This window comes from Budorcas taxicolor, chromosome 20, assembly GCF_023091745.1.
Source record: "Budorcas taxicolor isolate Tak-1 chromosome 20, Takin1.1, whole genome shotgun sequence".
Lineage (NCBI taxonomy): Eukaryota > Metazoa > Chordata > Mammalia > Artiodactyla > Bovidae > Budorcas > Budorcas taxicolor.
In genome coordinates this window covers 61,840,468-61,858,269 of record NC_068929.1, presented here as the reverse complement: position 1 = coordinate 61,858,269, position 17,802 = coordinate 61,840,468, and the positions used below count along the sequence as shown (strand labels likewise).

Sequence of the window (17,802 nt, the reverse complement as noted above, 5' to 3'; positions counted from 1 at the left end):
ATAGTTCTTAAAAACCTGACTTGTCCAAAGTGTAAGGTCCAAGTGAAATAAAGAGTGTTCATTTAGACCTTCTTTTTCTCCACTCGTTCATTTGCCTCTGGCTGCTCTTAGGAGAAGGATCAATGGGCACAATACACTCAGAACATCTCAGCAGCTTTCTTTTTTTTCTAGAATATTGGCCACTAAGGGTTTTTCCTGCTGTTTCTGAAAAGTTAAAAATCCCGCAGCTGAGATCCATGCTGGAAAATTCCTAAGGCATTTATTTCCTCCTTCATTGGGTAAACACAGACAGTTGTGGGTCAGCATAAGGACTTCCTTTTGCTAACCTGTCGGCCGTGTTTTTCCAAGTGTCCTAATGAAGTCGTGTTAACCGGAGTTGTTTCCGTGCAAGCAGGCAGCGCTAAAGAAGCCGCAGCCTTCCCCGTGAGTGTGTGGCGTGGCCCTCCCCCAACTCAAGAGCCTCCCCTCTCGCCTCTCCCTTAGAAGACACACCAGAGCGCCCTGCAGGTCCAGCAGAAGGCCGAGGCCATGCTGCAGGCCAGTCACTACGACATGGACATGATCCGGGACTGCGCCGAGAAGGTCGCCTCGCACTGGCAGCAGCTCATGCTCAAGATGGAAGACCGGCTGAAGCTGGTGAATGCGTCCGTGGCCTTCTACAAGACCTCGGAGCAGGTGGGGGCCCCTGCCCACGCATCCCCGAGGCCCTGCTCCCTCGGGCGACTGAGTCCATGCCTGGCCAGGCATTCCCGGACCAGTCAAGTCCCAGTGTAGCAGAGGAGAGCAGCCCCATAGACTTCAGATTATTCTTGCTTATTAGGATTATTATTCCTTAGGTATCAAGGAATAACAGATTGGAAAGGATCTGAGAAGAGACATCCCTTTCCCTCTTATTTAAATATACGTCCTGAAGCAGGGCAGATTGAGACAGGAAAATCCCCTTTCGTCTGTCCTTGTTCTGAAAAGCCCATGTGCATCTCCACGTCTGGTGATGACCTCGGTGCTCGAACCAGGACCGGTCACCCCTCCTGTCCCCTGCCAGGAGGCCCCACTGAGCCCGGCCCCTGTCCCGCCGCAGGTCTGCAGTGTCCTGGAGAGCCTGGAGCAGGAGTACAAGAGGGAAGAGGACTGGTGCGGAGGGGCTGACAAGCTGGGCCCCAACTCCGAGACGGACCACGTCACCCCCATGATCAGCAAGCACCTCGAACAGAAGGAAGCGTTCCTGAAGGTACGGAGCCGGCCTTCTGGGTGCTGGTCCCTCACTCACAGGGTTCATAGGCCCAGGAGGCTCCACCTGAGCCTGGGGAGTATCTGGGTGCCTTCGTCCCCACATGCCCCCAGTGTAGGGAGTGGTGGGGTGACCCTGCTACCTTGGTGGCTCAGACAGTAAAAAAAAATCCACCTGCAATGTAGGAGACTCAGGTTCGATCCCTGGGTCGGGAAGATCCCCTAGAGAAGGCTGCCCACACCAGTATTCTTGCCTGGAGAATCCCATGGACAGAGGAACCTGGCAGGCTACAGTCCATGGGGTCACGAAGGGTCAGACATGACTGAGTGGCTATCACCTTTCACTTTTGTATCAGCAACAAGTTAACTGATCAGAGATCTTGAAGTCTTTTTTCAGTTGTGATTTATGCTCTCCTAGTTTTCACAGAGAAAGACCTAGACAGAAATCTGTGTGTATAAAGAATGGGTAGAAGTCCCAATACCAAGTGATTCTGAACTGACATGCAGAAATTGATTTGCTGAAACAAAAGTGCTTACAGCTCAAAATAATCTTCTTTGGAAATTCAGCCTTTTTAGGAACAAAGACCATCTCGAAACATGTGTGAGCGCAGTGTAGAGTGGACACAGAGCAGGAACGCCCCTTGGGGTCACAGGACCAGTTACTAATACTTATTCAGGAAACGTTTCCTGCAAGAGAAATTAATCCCATTCAGGCCCAGCTGGAAGTCTTAACTCTAAGAAGGTTTAAATAAGTCACTTTTCAAGGCTGCCTTGTTATTTTCATATACAGTCACACATGAGTCACTGGTGTGCTTCACAACAGTTAAATTTTAAAAAGGGGTTGAAAGGTTTAGCTACATTAATTTGGAACGGTTTTCCACCTTGCATTCTTCCACTTGTGAAAATGACTTCCTGGGTTCTGCTGGTGGCCACTCAGACGTGTTGAAAATAGGTTTGGAGTTTACTGTCCACTGTTGCTTGAAGGAGTTGAGTTTTCCTCGTGGCTCCAGCATCCTGACCTTGGCTGACACCATATCCGGTCATGTTTAATCACTTCTGTTTCTGTTTCATTTTGAAGGTGATCCTCTGAGCTGATGGAGTTAGTAGAGTTATTGTTTGGTCTGAGAGAACAAATTGTAACTCTTTGAAAACTCTTAAACCTAGTATCTGACCTGTTATGAGCTTCTCCCACAGAGGTTTCCTTTTAAGCCAATCAAGGTGGGGAAATGGAGCTTCCCGGGGTCTTCAGTTACAACTGTTCAAATAGAACCTGAAAGCCCCTACCCCTGCTTGTTGCTGCCGTTTAAGTTTACAAACAAAAATCAAACACAGACCGGGTCAGATTCTTTCATTCATCTAGGATTATGTCTTTGACGTGTTGGACATTTTCAAACATTTTATTGTAGAAGTTTAAAACTGTGTACAAAAATTGAGAGAATGGATAATGAACCCCTGTGTACGTCTCACCCAGATTCAGTAATTACCAACATGTGGGCATATGCCCATCTTTACTGGATAATTTTAAATTCTAGGTATTATTCCAGTGTATTTATAAGTACTTCTGGGTGTGTCTAAGTATTTAAATTCTTCTTTTCTGAAACCATTGAAGGTATGAAAGTGTTAGTCGCTCAGTCGTGTCCAGCTCTTTTGTGACCCCATGGACTGTAGTCCTCCAGGCTTCTCTGTCCATGGAATTCTTCAGGCAAGAGTACTGGAGTGGGTGCCCATTTCCTCCTCCAGGGGATCTTCCTGACCCAGGGATTGAACCCAGGTCTCCTGCATTGCCGGCAGATTCTTTACCATCTGAGCCGCTAGGGAATCCCTCTGAAACCATTCTGTAACCACAATACCATTATCGGATCTGAAAAAGTAATAACAACTTATTTTATATAAAATTCAGCAGTGTTCAAATTTCTCCAGGTGTCCCATGAATTTGTTTCTATACCTGGTCTTAATTAAAATCCAGACAAGGCCCATGCATTGATTTGTTTGGTATGTCTCTTAAATCTCAGTCTAAACCTATCCTCCCTTTTTCAATTAGCATTTATTAAGTAAAGAAATGAATTATTCATACTGTGGAGTTTCCCTCACCCCGGGTCTGATGATTGCATCCTGTGGGTCACTTAGCACCATCCTGGATTCTCTCCATTTCTCTTGGCTGGATTGAGGGCCTTGATCAGGTTCGGGTTTGAGTGAGTGTGTGGGGCGTGCTTAGGGTGCCTCATGGGTGATGCTCTGTATTTCCCATGGCATTGCCTCGGGACCCACACTGTCCCCTCCTGCTGTCTCTGTGATCTGAAGGTTTATCAGAGCCTCAGACACGGTAAGCCCGTAGCATCCCTCGTGTACTTTTACATCAGCCTTTAATCCACTGGGTTTAGCTGCCAGTGGTGGTATCACTTCATGAGGAGTTGCACCAGGGTGGTAGTCTTATCGTTACCTTCTGTCTTGGTTAGATGGAAATTATTCCCTCCTCAGTTATTTGGTTACGCTAGAATAGAGTTTGGCCAAATAATGTGGGATTTATGCGTGACCGTTTCCCTCTGTTGATGATTTTCAGAATAATGAGCTGTTTCCCCGGCAACCTCTGCCTATGATCAGTGTGTTCTTGTAGCATCATCATGGATTTTAGCATTTGGTGTGTTTCAGTCACTCGCTGAAATCAGGTGTATGTCTTTTCATATCCTAAACTTGTCCTGCAGGTGACAGCCCTTTCCAGTCAGGCTGGCTCGGACATCCTTTTGACATGACCCTAGCAGTCTTCATGACTTTCTTGCTGTTTGACATGACAGCTTATTTCAGTCTGATCAGTAGAGGCTCATGGTGTATTTTTCTCATTAAAAAAAAGATAACCGCAGCCCCTGAAAAGGCCTAGGAACAGTGCTCAGCCCACTGATGACGAGCGTCCCTTGTGCCCAGGTTGTGGGCTCTTAGTACCGTTCACTTACAAGAAGCACACGGAGCTCCTTGAGGAAAAGATTGACTCCAGATGTGGGCTAGGCAATGGGCAAGATATTTCCCTTTCTAATATAATTAAGGGATTTTAATCCCTTTAATCCCCCTGAACCATTTTGATTTATATTTATCTGTCTTCTGTTAAGTAAAACTTTAATACATTAATGAAATTACTTATTTGACTTCTAAACATATGCTATCAGTTGTCTGTTACAGCAGTAAAACCATATAACAAACCACCGTGCAGTTCAGTGGCTCAAACCAAAGGGTTACAGACTAAGACCTGACGGCTAAATGCATTTACTCGCATTGATTTAAGTGTCATCTGTGGCTGCCTTCAGCTACAGTGGGCAGGTTGAGTAGGTACAGCAGAGACACGGAGACTGCATGACTTGAGAGCTGAAAATACGTACTGTCTGCCCGCTGCAGAATTCCCAGCATGGTTTAACCCAGCCCTCCAACCTAGAGTTTCTCCCAGGGCTATGATCAGGTATTGGCTAGGGATGCAGTCACCTCAAGGCTAAACTGGGAAGAAAGGCTTCACTTCCCCTCTGGCTGCAGCCCAGGGGTCACCTTCAGTCCCTGGCCCCCTGGACCTCGCCATAGGGCGGCTCTCAACATAGCAGCTGGCTTCATCGGAGCAAAGGTGCCAAGACTGAGCTTTTTTTTTTTTTAATTGCAATGGGATTCAGCCTATGTATTCTCCAGACTGCAAATTGGCCAGATGGACGCTTTAGATGTGTGATAGAGCTCCATGCTCCCGTCAGTGGTATACACCGAAGGCACGTCTGTGTGAACCCTGTGAACACGTTGCTCTGCTTTGTTGCTTAGGCTTGCACGCTTGCCAGGAGGAATGCAGACGTCTTCCTGAAGTACCTGCACAGGAACAGCGTGAACATGCCAGGCATGGTGACACACATCAAAGCCCCCGAGCAGCAAGTGAAAAGTGAGTGCGCCAGGGCTCGGCTGGCGGGGCAGCGGGCAGCGGGTGCTCGGACATCTGCTCCAGGGCCTCGTTTCATCTTTTAAAAAAATTTTTTGGTGTTTTTATTTTTGTTTCAGTTATGAAAGTATGATATCACATTTATAGGAGACTTGGAAGACACAGAACTAAGTTACATATAGTTCCACTATATATTACAGTGTTTTAAGTAGATAATTAAGACTTTTAGTTGGGGTTACAGTATCAAACTCTCAAAAATTTGTAGAATGAAAACGCAGAGAAGTAGAGGAGGCAGTAGACCTGGAAAGCGCTCTGCACCTGTTCAACACAGTGGAGATTTATCCAGTTTTCACACAACAGTAGGATACAAATTCCATCCCAATTCCCATAGACAATAAACTAGGAGACGCTGGGACATACCCAGGGACATAAAACAACGTGCAAGAGTTTCATGGTCTAAAGGTATCTGTTCTCTTATCACTGTGGAATTATGTTAGAAATCAGTATCAAAAGATATTCGAAAAGAACCCATTTTTTTAAGTGCAGTGTGACATTTACCAAGAGAGATCTTTGACTTAGCCATTGAAAGCCTCAATAAAGTTAGAATGAAAAATCCCAGAGGGTGATTGCAGAGAAGAAAGCATGTAAATGAGAAACTAATGTCAAAATGAGAAATTAATATCAAAGATACTATAAAAACCCCACATATTTGGGAATTAAATGTCCACTAGGGATTCATTTTAAATGTCTTTAATTTCCTTAATCATAAGTTATCTTAACTTTAGTAATAAAATATTTAATAAACATAGGTTTATAATTTATTGAGTCAAGTTGAGGGAGAAAATGCAACATGTTCAAGATATTTATTAACATAGACTGTTTTATTCAAAGTAGGTGAAAATATGAATTGGGGAAAAAATGAAAACCAGAATTATCTATAGGCCAATTATTTTTAAAAGTTTAAATCACAAAAATGATATACCCATTTCATTGCTACACCGTGTTACCAGTTTTATATACTTAAAGCATTATTAATAAAAGCAAATTGCAAAAGAAAGTTATGTAGATGAGTATCCTTTGAATTTAAAAATCTGTAAAAACCATATACACGCATTCAGAAATGCATCGAAAAAGACCTGGGAGCAATTATACTAGACTGTAGGTAGCATTGAGACAAATGGAAGTTAAGGCTACTGATAATTTTTAAGCCATAGAATTCTGATTGACTATTTTGGAATAAAAATGCATCCAAGTGATATATCACTTTCAGCTTAATCATAATTGTTTCTACAAGTTGAATTGGAATGACATGGAAGTGGGTCCTCAGGAAATGATGAGAGTTGTTTAAAACTATTGATACTTGGGCATTGTTCTATCAGCTTCCATCCTCACCCAGGCCTCAGCACTGCCTCAGGCAGAGGCTACAAAAATAACAGACTAGAAAAGACTCAGAGCCATTTCATTTTAAGCGGTAGGTTAATTTTTTGACAGGCTTCAAGTTTCAGTCCTAATTAGTTTCACTAAACTAGTTCACTTTCTCAAGCAAAGAGACCATAGCAATACCAACCACCAAGCTGCGGGTACATGTGACTCACAGGCTCCTGCTTCTCACAGCACTGAGCTGTGAGGAACTTGGTAAATGTTTGTGGAAAAGTTGTTTTCCAATCAAGTTATATTCTAGATATCACTTATTTGATTTGCAAGTCCAGTCAGGGAATCTTTTTCCAAAGTTGTTTTTTTTTTTTTAATCTGTTTACTTTATAAACTTCTTGAGTAAAAACAGACTCACTGTAAAGGATTTTTAAAGTGTACAGACTTTATAAATTACCTAATTCCTTTGCCAGTGGTAACCTCTGTGAGGACCTTTGTGCATCCCTTCTGTGCGTGTAGATGGACATCCAGATATAAACATGTTTAGCTTCAACTCATCCATCTGGCTTTTTAGTTTTTGTGTTTTTTTTTTTTTTTTAATCACAATGGGACTATATTCCCCTGCAATTTTCGTCTTTCACTTAGTAATAATCTTACTCTGTATCAGAATTGAGAGACCTGGTCTGTTGTTTTTCTTGTCCAGCACTGTACCGATTCCGTAATTGATTTAACGTGACCCCTAACTGAGGTTCTCTTACGTTGCTGCCAGTTTTTGCAAACAGCACCTCAGTGTGTGTGCATCTGTACAGGTCGTGTTGGGAGCTTGTGTCAGCAACGTATCTGAAAGATAAATACCTGGTTCAAGGTTGCGCACGCCTTGCTGTCATTGCCCGTTGCCCGGTTACCATCTGCTGGGTCTGTACTCCATTTCCCTCCCTCAGTAATACACATACGCAGGTTTCCTCTGTCCCTCCAGCCCAGGGCAGCATGGTCCTGGCCAGGAAAATGGCGAAAACTGATCCCATTGCTTGAGTGAGGCGAAACGTGTGTCCTTATTTTTAGTTGGCCACATATCATTTCATAAAATCATGACCTTCATGTTTGTATGCTTTGCTCATTTTGCCAACAGGTTATTCACATTTTTCCCATTCACTAGTCGGTAAATTCGGAGAAGGCAATGGCAGCCCCACTCCAGTACTCTTGCCTGGAAAATCCCATGAACGGAGAAGCCTGGTAGGCTGCAGTCCCTGGGATCGCTAGGAGTCGGACACGACTGAGCGACTTCACTTTCACTTTTCACTTTCATGCATTGGAGAAGGAAATGGCAACCCACTCCAGTGTTCTTGCCTGGAGAATTCCCAAGGATGGGGGGAGCCTGGTGGGCTGCCATCTGTGGGGTCTCACAGAGTCGGACACAACTGAAGCAACTTAGCACCAGCAGTTGGTAAATTAGATCCATGTCTCATTTGTTCCCAGTGGTTTTTCTGGGCTCTTCATTGGTGTAATATTTTTACATATGCGCTGTTTCATTTGATCATGACAATTTAAATTCTCATGTAATCAGATTGTTGTCTTACGTTTTCCTTTCTGGCTTCATGCTTCTCGACTTCACGTCCTCTCCTCTCCTAAGAGTTTGGTTTTGGTTTTGTTTTTAACACCCTTCGTTTTCTTCTACCGCGCCACCATTTTGACTGGCTTTTTTTTTTTTTTTTTTGTAAATTAAGTTATTAATTTTAGTTGAAGACCTGCTGAAGTCCCTTCTGCGGGAATGTTCTCAGGGTCTTGCACAAAATACCTAATAATGGTGTTTTCCCAGGCATCCTCAGATTTCCCCAACAAGGAGCACAGTCGCTACCCCACTGACCCTGCTGACCTGAGGGGTTAGAGGCTGGCTCAGTGTCCAGTGACCTCAGTCTTAAGAGTGAGCTGGAGCGGTCTGGACAGGCATGTGAAGACAACCGGGCAGGCAGGCAGCGTGGCTCAGTATCTGATGATCTGCAGGGGCATTTGCGTTTAAAAATCTCTAAATAAAGATGCCTGCCATTTCCCGGGCGTGTTGATTGACCGCGGGCACCGCTGTGGGGCTCTCTGCTTGCTCTCTCAGATATCTTGAACGAGCTCTTCCAGCGGGAGAACAGGGTGCTGCACTACTGGACCATGAGGAAGCGGCGGCTGGACCAGTGCCAGCAGTACGTGGTCTTTGAGCGAAGTGCCAAGCAGGTCAGTCACTCTCCGGCCCCTGCTCCCCACGCTCAGGCCGCCACCATCAGATGGGCAGCTGCTGACCCTGCAGTGGATGGCAGATCACGCCCTCATGAGCAGACACCACTTTGCCTTGCCTTTTAATTAAGTTCGTTGCAGGAAAACCCCACAGCCTCATGCACGTGTGTCCCTCGGTGATTTTGGCCTCAACAAGCGTGCCATTCAGCTCTGCCCAGCAGTCACCATCATGATGATTTCAGTCACTGGAAAATAATACAGGCACAGCTTTTTAGATCACTGTGTCTACATTTTCAAGATAACAAATTGTGCTTTTCAGATAAATGGAGCTAATGTTAAGAACTGTGGCAGCATTTCTCAGAATTCAGTAGAGTCAAAAAACCCTGCTGTACCTTTGGCTAAGGCAGAGACATCGAGACGATGCGTTTGCCATATCCCCCCAACCCCTCAGAAGTCATTTTGGGATCAAGGCCTTCGGCCCCAATGATCAGTTGTGGAGGTCGTTTTAGGGTAAAGTCTGTCTGATTGTAACTCAAACAGGAAGATTCCCGTCACTTCTCTTTGGCCTTAACAGTCACGTAAGAATCCATAAACTGTTAGCGCAGAGTCTGGAGGGGCGGGAGCGGGGAGGGGAGGGAGCTTTTCTGGGAACCCTGTGAGCTGTCTCAGTCCCCGGGGCCTCCCCAGGGCTCCTGGTCCCCGGGGACCGCGCCGGACCTGCGCCGTCTGCTCCATCCTCCTGGAAACCTCCCTGACTCAGGCCTGACCCAGAGTAGGTGTCTAGTCACAGAAGGAGTGTTTTTCTCCGCACAGGTTTCCCTCTTGTGGAACAGACTCTCTTTAATCTGGTAAATGTCAGTCTCTCCCCGTGGGGCCTGCTGCCCAGAACTGCTTGGTGTCCCAGGGCGGAAGCAGGATTCAGGGTCCCCGGACCTGGTGCCCTGACCCTAACCTGGCCTCTCCCTCATCTTGACTGACTCTCCAGGATGCAGTGATCATAATGGCCAGCAGGGGCGGAGAGCAGTAGTATTTTTTAGTGTTTAAAGTCCACTTTCTTAACATTTTCAAAAAGAGAATCCAACCATATTTCAGATTGACAGGGGCCTGATTTGATTTCTAATTAGAGACGGTTTCATCATCTTCTCTCACACATCTTTCTTATCTCTCTGTTGAAAGACAAGTAGTCATTCACCAACAGAGAACAAAGTTGTAAATAATTCCCTTGACAAAGAGAAATAATGGAACGCGCTGCTGCTGTTTCCTAAAGTCAGCTCATTTGCCGGAAATTTAAGATCATTCAGTTTTTGCCGTGACAGAGGATGACCGTCAGCCCTGCGGGCTGGGCTCTGGTCTGCATAGTAACAGCAGACACTCAGGAAGTACCGAGTGTGTGGGACACGCTGGTCTTGGTGGCCCCGGCCGGCTCGAGGGTTCGGGACGAGGCCCTGGGGTTCCGGGTGGGCCTGTGGCCAGAGACCCCGCCTCTGCTCTGTGCCCCTCGGGGCTCCGGGCTGCTCCTCCCTCCCTTATCTCCTGCAAGCTGGCGTTCAGTTCAGGGCTCGTTCTTGTTTCTTTTTCCTCTTTCCTTATCGCACACTATCGTTATCTCCCAGCCCTGACCTCCCGTTTCTGGTGTCCAGATTTAGAGACCCCACCTCCCTCCTTCCCCTGGGGCCTTAACCAAAGCCGAAGTGGACCTGAGGCTCCCCGCGTGCCGTGTCCCCCCGTGTCTTCCCTGATTTCTGCCTTCCCCTCATCTTCCCATTCCCACCCCTTCATTGGGTTCCTCTGCCCTCCCCTCTCCCCCTTTGAGCCAGCTCGGGAACCTGCCCAGCCGTGTCCTGTTTACACCTCTGGGCCAGTTTGCTAACCAATGTTGCTTCCTTGCCAATCCCTTTTCCAAACAGCAACCCCATTCACTTCCAGGCCAAAGATCCAGGCCCTGTGACCCCCAAGGTTCCCCCCTTCCCCTGCCCAGGGCTCTTCCCTCTCAGCCCATCCCTTCTCAGCCAGGGAGTCCCTCCGGGTCACAAGGACAGGGCCCTGGCCTCTCCCATCCCGAGCGCCCCCCTCAGCACCTGCCTGCGTGGTAGACAGTCAGGCACCGCTCCCTCTGTGAGCAGAACCGCTAGGGACCTTTTAGGGAACTGACCTCCATGGTTTCTGCCTTGACTCAGTGTCAGCATTGCTTTCGAGGTGGAATAGCTCCACTCCAGCAAAACAAAAGTAAATTCTCAGCCAGGATGGTGCACAGCAAGTCTTCTGGGTTGTGGCTTTCTTTTCAAAAATAAAAGTGTTAATAGAGACAGTGATGCTTCTGTTCCTAGACCAGCAAATCACACTGGACCCAGAGATTATGAGGGCAGATATGGAAGCATTTTTGCTTTTATGTGTTTTTTCTATAGTGTTCCTTTTTTAGATGCGTATGTTTAAGCAAGTTTGATTTCATTTGCGAAGCGGGTAGAAGGGGAAAAACTGCTTCTGTCTAAAAACATGAAGGAGTGAGTAGGAGTTAGAATGTATCCTGTTGCAGCCTGAGCCTGGCCAGCCCCCCTCTCCCCAAGGGGTGTCATCTCTCTCCTCCATCCGGGAGGTTGAGCCTCAGCTCCCTCCAGCCTGTCCCAGAGCATCTTACATGTAATGAGGAGCTCCTCTGTGGGAGCCCCCAGAAGGCAAGTGGGTGCTGCCCGAGGGCCCGCTGAAGGCAGGAACAGTGAGAAAGGCCTCAAGCTGCACGTTTGAAAGTTGGGCCTTTGCGCCTGCTTTCTTTTCTCTCTCTCTTTTTTCTTTTATTAGTTCGAGCTCCCCAGGAAGGTTCTCAAGTCCCATGACGTGAATGTCAGTGTTCAGCAGCTCCAGGGTCTCCGACCTCATGCACGCTGTCTCAGGCCTCTTCAGGAAGGATGTTCAGTGCACTCTTGTGGTCCTTTAGGTCCAAGGTCGTAAGAAACTCTTGAACTTGTTAGGCCTTGGGGATGCCCAAGTGACACGATCCCATTTTTCCAGAAGGTCCACTTTTTCTTCTCCTTTTGGAAGGAAGATACATGCTTGAGACGCTCGTCTCTCTCTGAGGGAGAGTTTCTAGCTGGCGGGCCAGCCTGGGCCTGCGGGTGTTTAAATGAGATGCCGGGGAGCTGGGCCTTGCTTCACCGCCGCCGAGGCCTGAACTCTCTCCCACTCCTGCGTCTAGGCTCTGGAGTGGATCCACGACAGCGGGGAGTTCTACCTGTCCACGCACACGTCCACGGGCTCGAGCATCCAGCACACCCAGGAGCTGCTGAAGGAGCACGAGGACTTCCAGATCACCGCCAAGGTGAGCTCGCGGCGGCCCCAGGCCTCAGTGGCTGCCAGGTGTTGCCCAGATAACCTTGAACCGCATGTGTGTGCATGCTCAGTCATGTCCGACTCTGTGTGGCCCATGGACTGTAGCCACTGGGCTCCTATGTCCATGGGAGTCTGCAGGCAAGAATACTGGAGTGGGTTACCATTTCCTTCTCCAGGGGATCTTCCTGACGCAGGGATCGAACCCACACAGGAGACTTCTTTACCATCTCAGCCACCAGGGAATCCTATTTTGTATAAATAAGGTCTTAAAAATATCATTGAAGACGTACCTTATAAAATGGAGGAATGGGGTGGGCCAGAGGGGCCGTTAGACCTTAATTCAGGGATAATTCTGAGCCCTTTTCACACTGTCCCCACCCGTGCCTTCATTTATCTGTTTCCTCTTATTCCTCTGATTTTCTGGAAAGCCCCACACCTCCTTTATTTCTTCTTACTTCTTGGTCCTTTTCATTATTCTTCTCTTATTTTCATTCTGTTTTATTTCCCAAGGTATTTTCCAAGTACTTGCTATTTTTATGGAACACTGGTGTTCCCAGCTTGACTTAGGGGGATCCTGTGGGTGTTTTCTTTCCTTGTCTTAAGCAGTGGAAACTGTTACAGTAGCATCATGCCCGGATACAGTGGCATCACGCCTGGCTATCCAGTCCTGAAGCTGTCTGAGTTTGATGGTTGGCACAGTTTATGTCAGTAGCTATTCATAGGTTTATACAACTGGAGGCATTTTCACTTTCCTGCAGAATTAAATACATCTCTATGGCATAGACAGTGCATATGACTATGAATTTTTAAGCAAGTATGTAAGAATTCACATATCAGCATGAATATTTTCTCAATTGAAATACATATTTGCAGGGCTAATTCCTTTTTTTAAAAAACCACAAAACATTTTGGGGGTTTTTAGGCTTATCTTCTCAACTGGTGGTATTTTTGTTTTTCAGAGCTTTGAATATGCATTCTTTGTACAGTTTTCAGAAGCACCTCTGTTTTGGATGATTTTAAGGTTTTAGAAAAAGTTGGTTCAGATTTAAGAGTAGAAAATCAGTGGTCAAGCTGGGTAGCAATTGTGGTTAAAGAGTAGTAGTCTTCTTGTAAGGTAAGAAGATTGATTTTCTCGGGTGGCCCTTGGCTTTGAGAGCATATCAATGGGGAATTTTTGAATCATTTAGGATGACAACAGTTACTTTGTATCATGTCGATTTGTACTTTTTCACACTTTCTGTAGCGATTTCTGACTTCCCTGTAATCTTCCCTGGGCACTGCTCCCCCGGGCCCCGCCCCCACCACAAGCTGTAAATTCATTTTTTCGTTCAGCCTCTGGATTCTGGGCTGTGGGAACCCATGGTCTCTGTTCTGGAGGAGCCCACAGTCCAGTGGGGCTCGGCGGGGAGCCTTGGCGTTCAGTGGGGGGTTACACCCAGAGGGGCCACGGGTGCTCCGAGGGGCCCCCCGCCTGCTCAGTTGAGGGGAGCTGGCCTTTGCTGCCTCTGCAGGTAAGCATCACGTCTTTGCCTTCCCTTCCTCTCGCTCCAGCACGGCTTTGGCTGTGTAATTGTTATTTTTTGTTAGTAATTGGATAATAAATACAGTTATTGTGTGCATTTGATGATTTATATTTGTTTCTTGCGTGTCCTTTGGTTATAAAGATACAAGGAAAATGCCTAAGATACCACTCAAGTAGATTGAAGTTTTGCTTCTTTGCCCCAACTTAAATTCCCGTGAATGCCGGCCACATGTGCAGCCAAACAGCCGTTCTGCACAACTTGGGAGGGGGACACACCCTGCACACAGGGGGGTGCGAATGTCACTGTCTAGGACTAAGCATTGCGGCAGCTTTGTGCCACCAGTAGAGGCTGTACAAAGGGACTTTCCCATTATTCCTAAATTTTCCTTTTCCTCAAACTTGGCTTGTGGTTTTTGGAAGAATGAGCAGTAAGAGGCATATTTTTGGCTCACATTTTGTAAAAAAAAAAAAAAGCATCTAAAATCACAGGTGAAATTTGACCTCTCTATTTTCCGAATTCACAGAGCTGTTTCGTCTGTTGGGTATATGGAATTCTTTTTGCTGAGAGGAGCTCATGGATTTTGAAGGAGCAGCTCGCACTTTTTATTTTCTTAGCATTTTTTCCTTGGTTTCTGGCTACTTTTCCCTTTCATCAGAAAACTCCCGCTGTGCTGCTGGGAGACATCATTGAGTTTTTCATGTTGAAGTGAGGCCCTTGCTCACCTTCTGTCCCCCTCCATCTTACTGTCTCCTAAGAAGTCATTTTTCTGTTGTTACACAGAGAAAGCTTCTTCTTGCTCTGACCTGACATCTTCCAATCCAGTAGTTACATAATTAGTATCTCACGTTTTCAGGGTTAATGGAAATAAAGCCTCTCCTCACCGTCTGATTAAGGCTCATCTTGACTCCTTGGCAACTCAAGGCAGTAATTTTCTCAAAATGCTTTGCACGCACCACCTGCATCCAGGCCCTGGATGTTTACTTAGAAGAGATTTCAGTCCTCACCAGACTCCACACATACTGACCTGGACTCACTGGGAGCGGGACCTGACACAGAGCATCTCTAACCATCTCCCCAGGTGGTTTTGAGACCCTCTGCCTTAGGCTGACCTCACAGTGTTGTCACCCTCTCCTCACATGGCTCCCTGATTGCCAGTCTCCTGTGCCAAACACCTTCTTTGACTAGACAGTGTCCAAGACCATTGAATCTATATTGTCTCCAGGTTTCTGGTCGCCTGAGAACATCACGAATAAGGCTGTTTTGAGTTTGTGGGCTTAAGCGTTCAGTCTGCCTTTATTTTTCTCCAGTCCCTTGATTATGCCTAAAGATGAAGTTGTTCGAATTATAATATTTGTACACTTTAAAGACAAAAATCTGCTTTCATAAAAATCTCTTTACACAAGCAAGGAGGCTGCTGTGTCCTGCTGGTAAAGCAGAAGCAGGAGTTGTTAGAAGAGGCGCCAGGTGCCCAGCAGTGCTTATCATATGCATTCATGCAAAAAAAATGAAAGGGAGAAAACCACACGTGTACATAGAAACACTTGTTTGTATGTAATAAAATGTCCGGCATCATGCGCACAAAGCTGATACAGGCAACAGGCCTATGTGGAGTGAGAAGACTTTTCACTTTGTGTCCTTTTGTGTCCTTTGAATTTTGAATTCTGTGAATTCAAATACACTTTGAATGTATTCAAATTCAAGTACAATTCAAATACAATACATGAATGCATTTAAAAAGTACCAGTTAAAATAAAAATACAATATTATAAAAGGTTCATGGATTCGCAGATTCATTCTACATAGTTTTGCTCACACCATTCATTCATTCATTCAGCAATTATTTAGTGAGCCGCTGCTGTGCACCGTGAGCTACTCTCTGTGCTGAGCTCATGGATTGCATGTTCTGATTGGAGAAACCAGCAGTAACTGATGAATAAGTAAATGTGTATTCAGTTCAGTTCAGTCGCTCAGTCGTGTCCAACTCTTTGCCACCCCATGAATTGCGGCACGCCAGGCCTCCCTGTCCATCACCAACTCCTGGAGTTCACTCAGACTCACGTCCATCGAGTCAGTGATGCCATCCAGCCATCTCATCCTCTGTCGTCCCCTTCTCCTCCTGCCCCCAATCCCTCCCAGTATCAGAGTCTTTTCCAGTGAGTCAACTCTTCGCATGAGGTGGCCAAAGTACTGGAGCTTCAGCTTTAGCATCATTCCTTCCAAAGAAATCCCAGGGTTGATCTCCTTCAGAATGGACTGGTTGGATCTCCTTGCAGTCCAAGGGACTCTCAAGAGTCTTCTCCAACACCATATACACGCATGTTAAACAATAAGAACAAAAGACAGCCATAGGGACGAGGGCTGCCATCTTTGATAGGCCGTGGTAGATTTCATCAAGAAGCCTTTGACTCTCTGATTAGCATTTTTCTGTTTAAATGAAGTTTATACATGGAAGATTTATAGATCTACCATGCTTTGCCTATGGGAAATCTTCTGGTCTGCGTTGAGTTTCATATAATCAGAATCAGCCTATTGGTGTCACATACAGACAACTAGTCTGTTTCATGATGTATTTTTGACATATGTGAAAATCTTCCTTTGGTTTCTTGGTGGTTTTTGTTTTCTGTTTTAGTGTAGGCAAATTGTCTCTTTTTATCTTTACTTCTGTGTCCCCACCACTTAAAACATGAAACCACTTTCTTAACCCCTTAAAGATACACGGTTGGCCTTTAGACCACACAGGTTTGGACCGTGTGGGTCCACTTATACTCAGATTTCTTTTGACAGATAAGTACTACAGTAGTGCATGATCGCAGTGAAGCCTAGGGTGTGGACCACTTTCGGGCAGTGATGTGAGACGCGAGCCAGGAGGCATTGCCCAAGCCCCCGAATTGTCCAAGGATAAGCTGTTTGCAGTGCCCTCCACTGATGTCATTCATGACACTGGAAAAGGAATGCGTACATGGTGGTAAAGCACCTTTCTATGCTTTTCAGAAGGTTGGAAAACCTCTTCCAGGCAACTTGATTTTTTAAAAAATCCTGCATCAGTCGTGTTAATTCTCTCTGATATTAAAATTTACTAATGTTTCTAATTTAAATCCCTTTTGAAATTTATGCTTCTAGGTCTGAAGCTTTGACTTCTTACTTCCTTGGTAAATAATTAGGCTTGTCTTAACCAGAAAGGTATTGTGCTGATAACAAGTCAGAAGGTTTGTTTGACAGGTATTTTCCTTTGAGCTCACTCTACATGAGTTCATTTCCACACAAGATGAAGGCCCCAGAAACTTTTAGAATGTTGTCAGTTTTGCACAATTTCTCCAATAAACAAGTTTTATATAATTCACAATAGTGATTTTTATTTCTTTCACAGAGACAGTAATGTCCCTTGAGTTTGCTTTTCATGTGGGTGTTTTTGTTTTTTTCTTGTATATTACATATTCTTGCCAGTTAAAAGTAACTACTGCACCCATTAAAGTTACAGGTGTATATACACTTGTATAAAGGCCCTAATGTTAATTTATTATCTCAATAAATATTTGGTAAATGTGCACCATGTACCAGACACAGAGAAGGCATGTGAGATATTAATGAGCAAAACAAGCAAATGTCCCTGGGTATATTCTAACCAGGAGAGAGACAGTGATCTTAACAAGTAAATTATACCTCCTTGGAGACTGATGCTACAGAGCGGAGCAGAGCAGATGGAGAGAAGGTGCCTGGGGCAGGGAGGTGAGCTGCAATTTTAAGAGAGTCAGGGAGGCCAGTTAAAAATGGCCTTATTTGAGCAAAAACATGAAGGAATCACAGAGCTGTTCAGGGGACCAGCTTTCCAGGCCAAAGGGGCCATGGTGCACAGAACTGAAGGCCAGCAAGCCTGGAGGGGCGTTGGGTAAGTTGGACCCTGTGGGGGAACCCACGGGAGGCCCAGGACGTTCGTGTAGAGTCTAAGGCTGTTGACAGCTGGCTCTGCAGAGTGAATTCTGCTCAAAACTTTTATTGTACAAACTTAGATAGTTTATCCAGGTTTTGAACCCTGACCTTCCTTTGAGAGATATTTTAAAGTCAACTTCCTGAATATTAGGCTTTCACCAGAAAATCTTTATGACTTAACTGAGAAAAGCAGATTCCATAACAGAAGAGTAACTGGAATCATTTGAAATGTCAGTGGGAATGTTGAAGGAAGCCGAACCAGTGATAATAAATGAAGTTGTAACAATGAAGGATATAAGTCTGGTGATAATA

At 45.6% G+C, this 17,802-nt stretch overlaps 1 protein-coding gene across 1 annotated transcript in view; it reads left to right on the top strand.

The window, feature by feature from the left end:
- TRIO (trio Rho guanine nucleotide exchange factor) overlaps positions 1 to 17,802 on the top strand; it is a 352,914-nt gene that overhangs the window by 215,165 nt on the left and 119,947 nt on the right. The window contains exons 17-21 of the mRNA XM_052659225.1: positions 484 to 675; positions 1,079 to 1,228; positions 5,014 to 5,128; positions 8,601 to 8,716; positions 11,907 to 12,029. Coding sequence (XP_052515185.1) covers positions 484 to 675; positions 1,079 to 1,228; positions 5,014 to 5,128; positions 8,601 to 8,716; positions 11,907 to 12,029 — 696 coding nt within the window. The remainder of the gene's footprint in view (positions 1 to 483; positions 676 to 1,078; positions 1,229 to 5,013; positions 5,129 to 8,600; positions 8,717 to 11,906; positions 12,030 to 17,802) is intronic.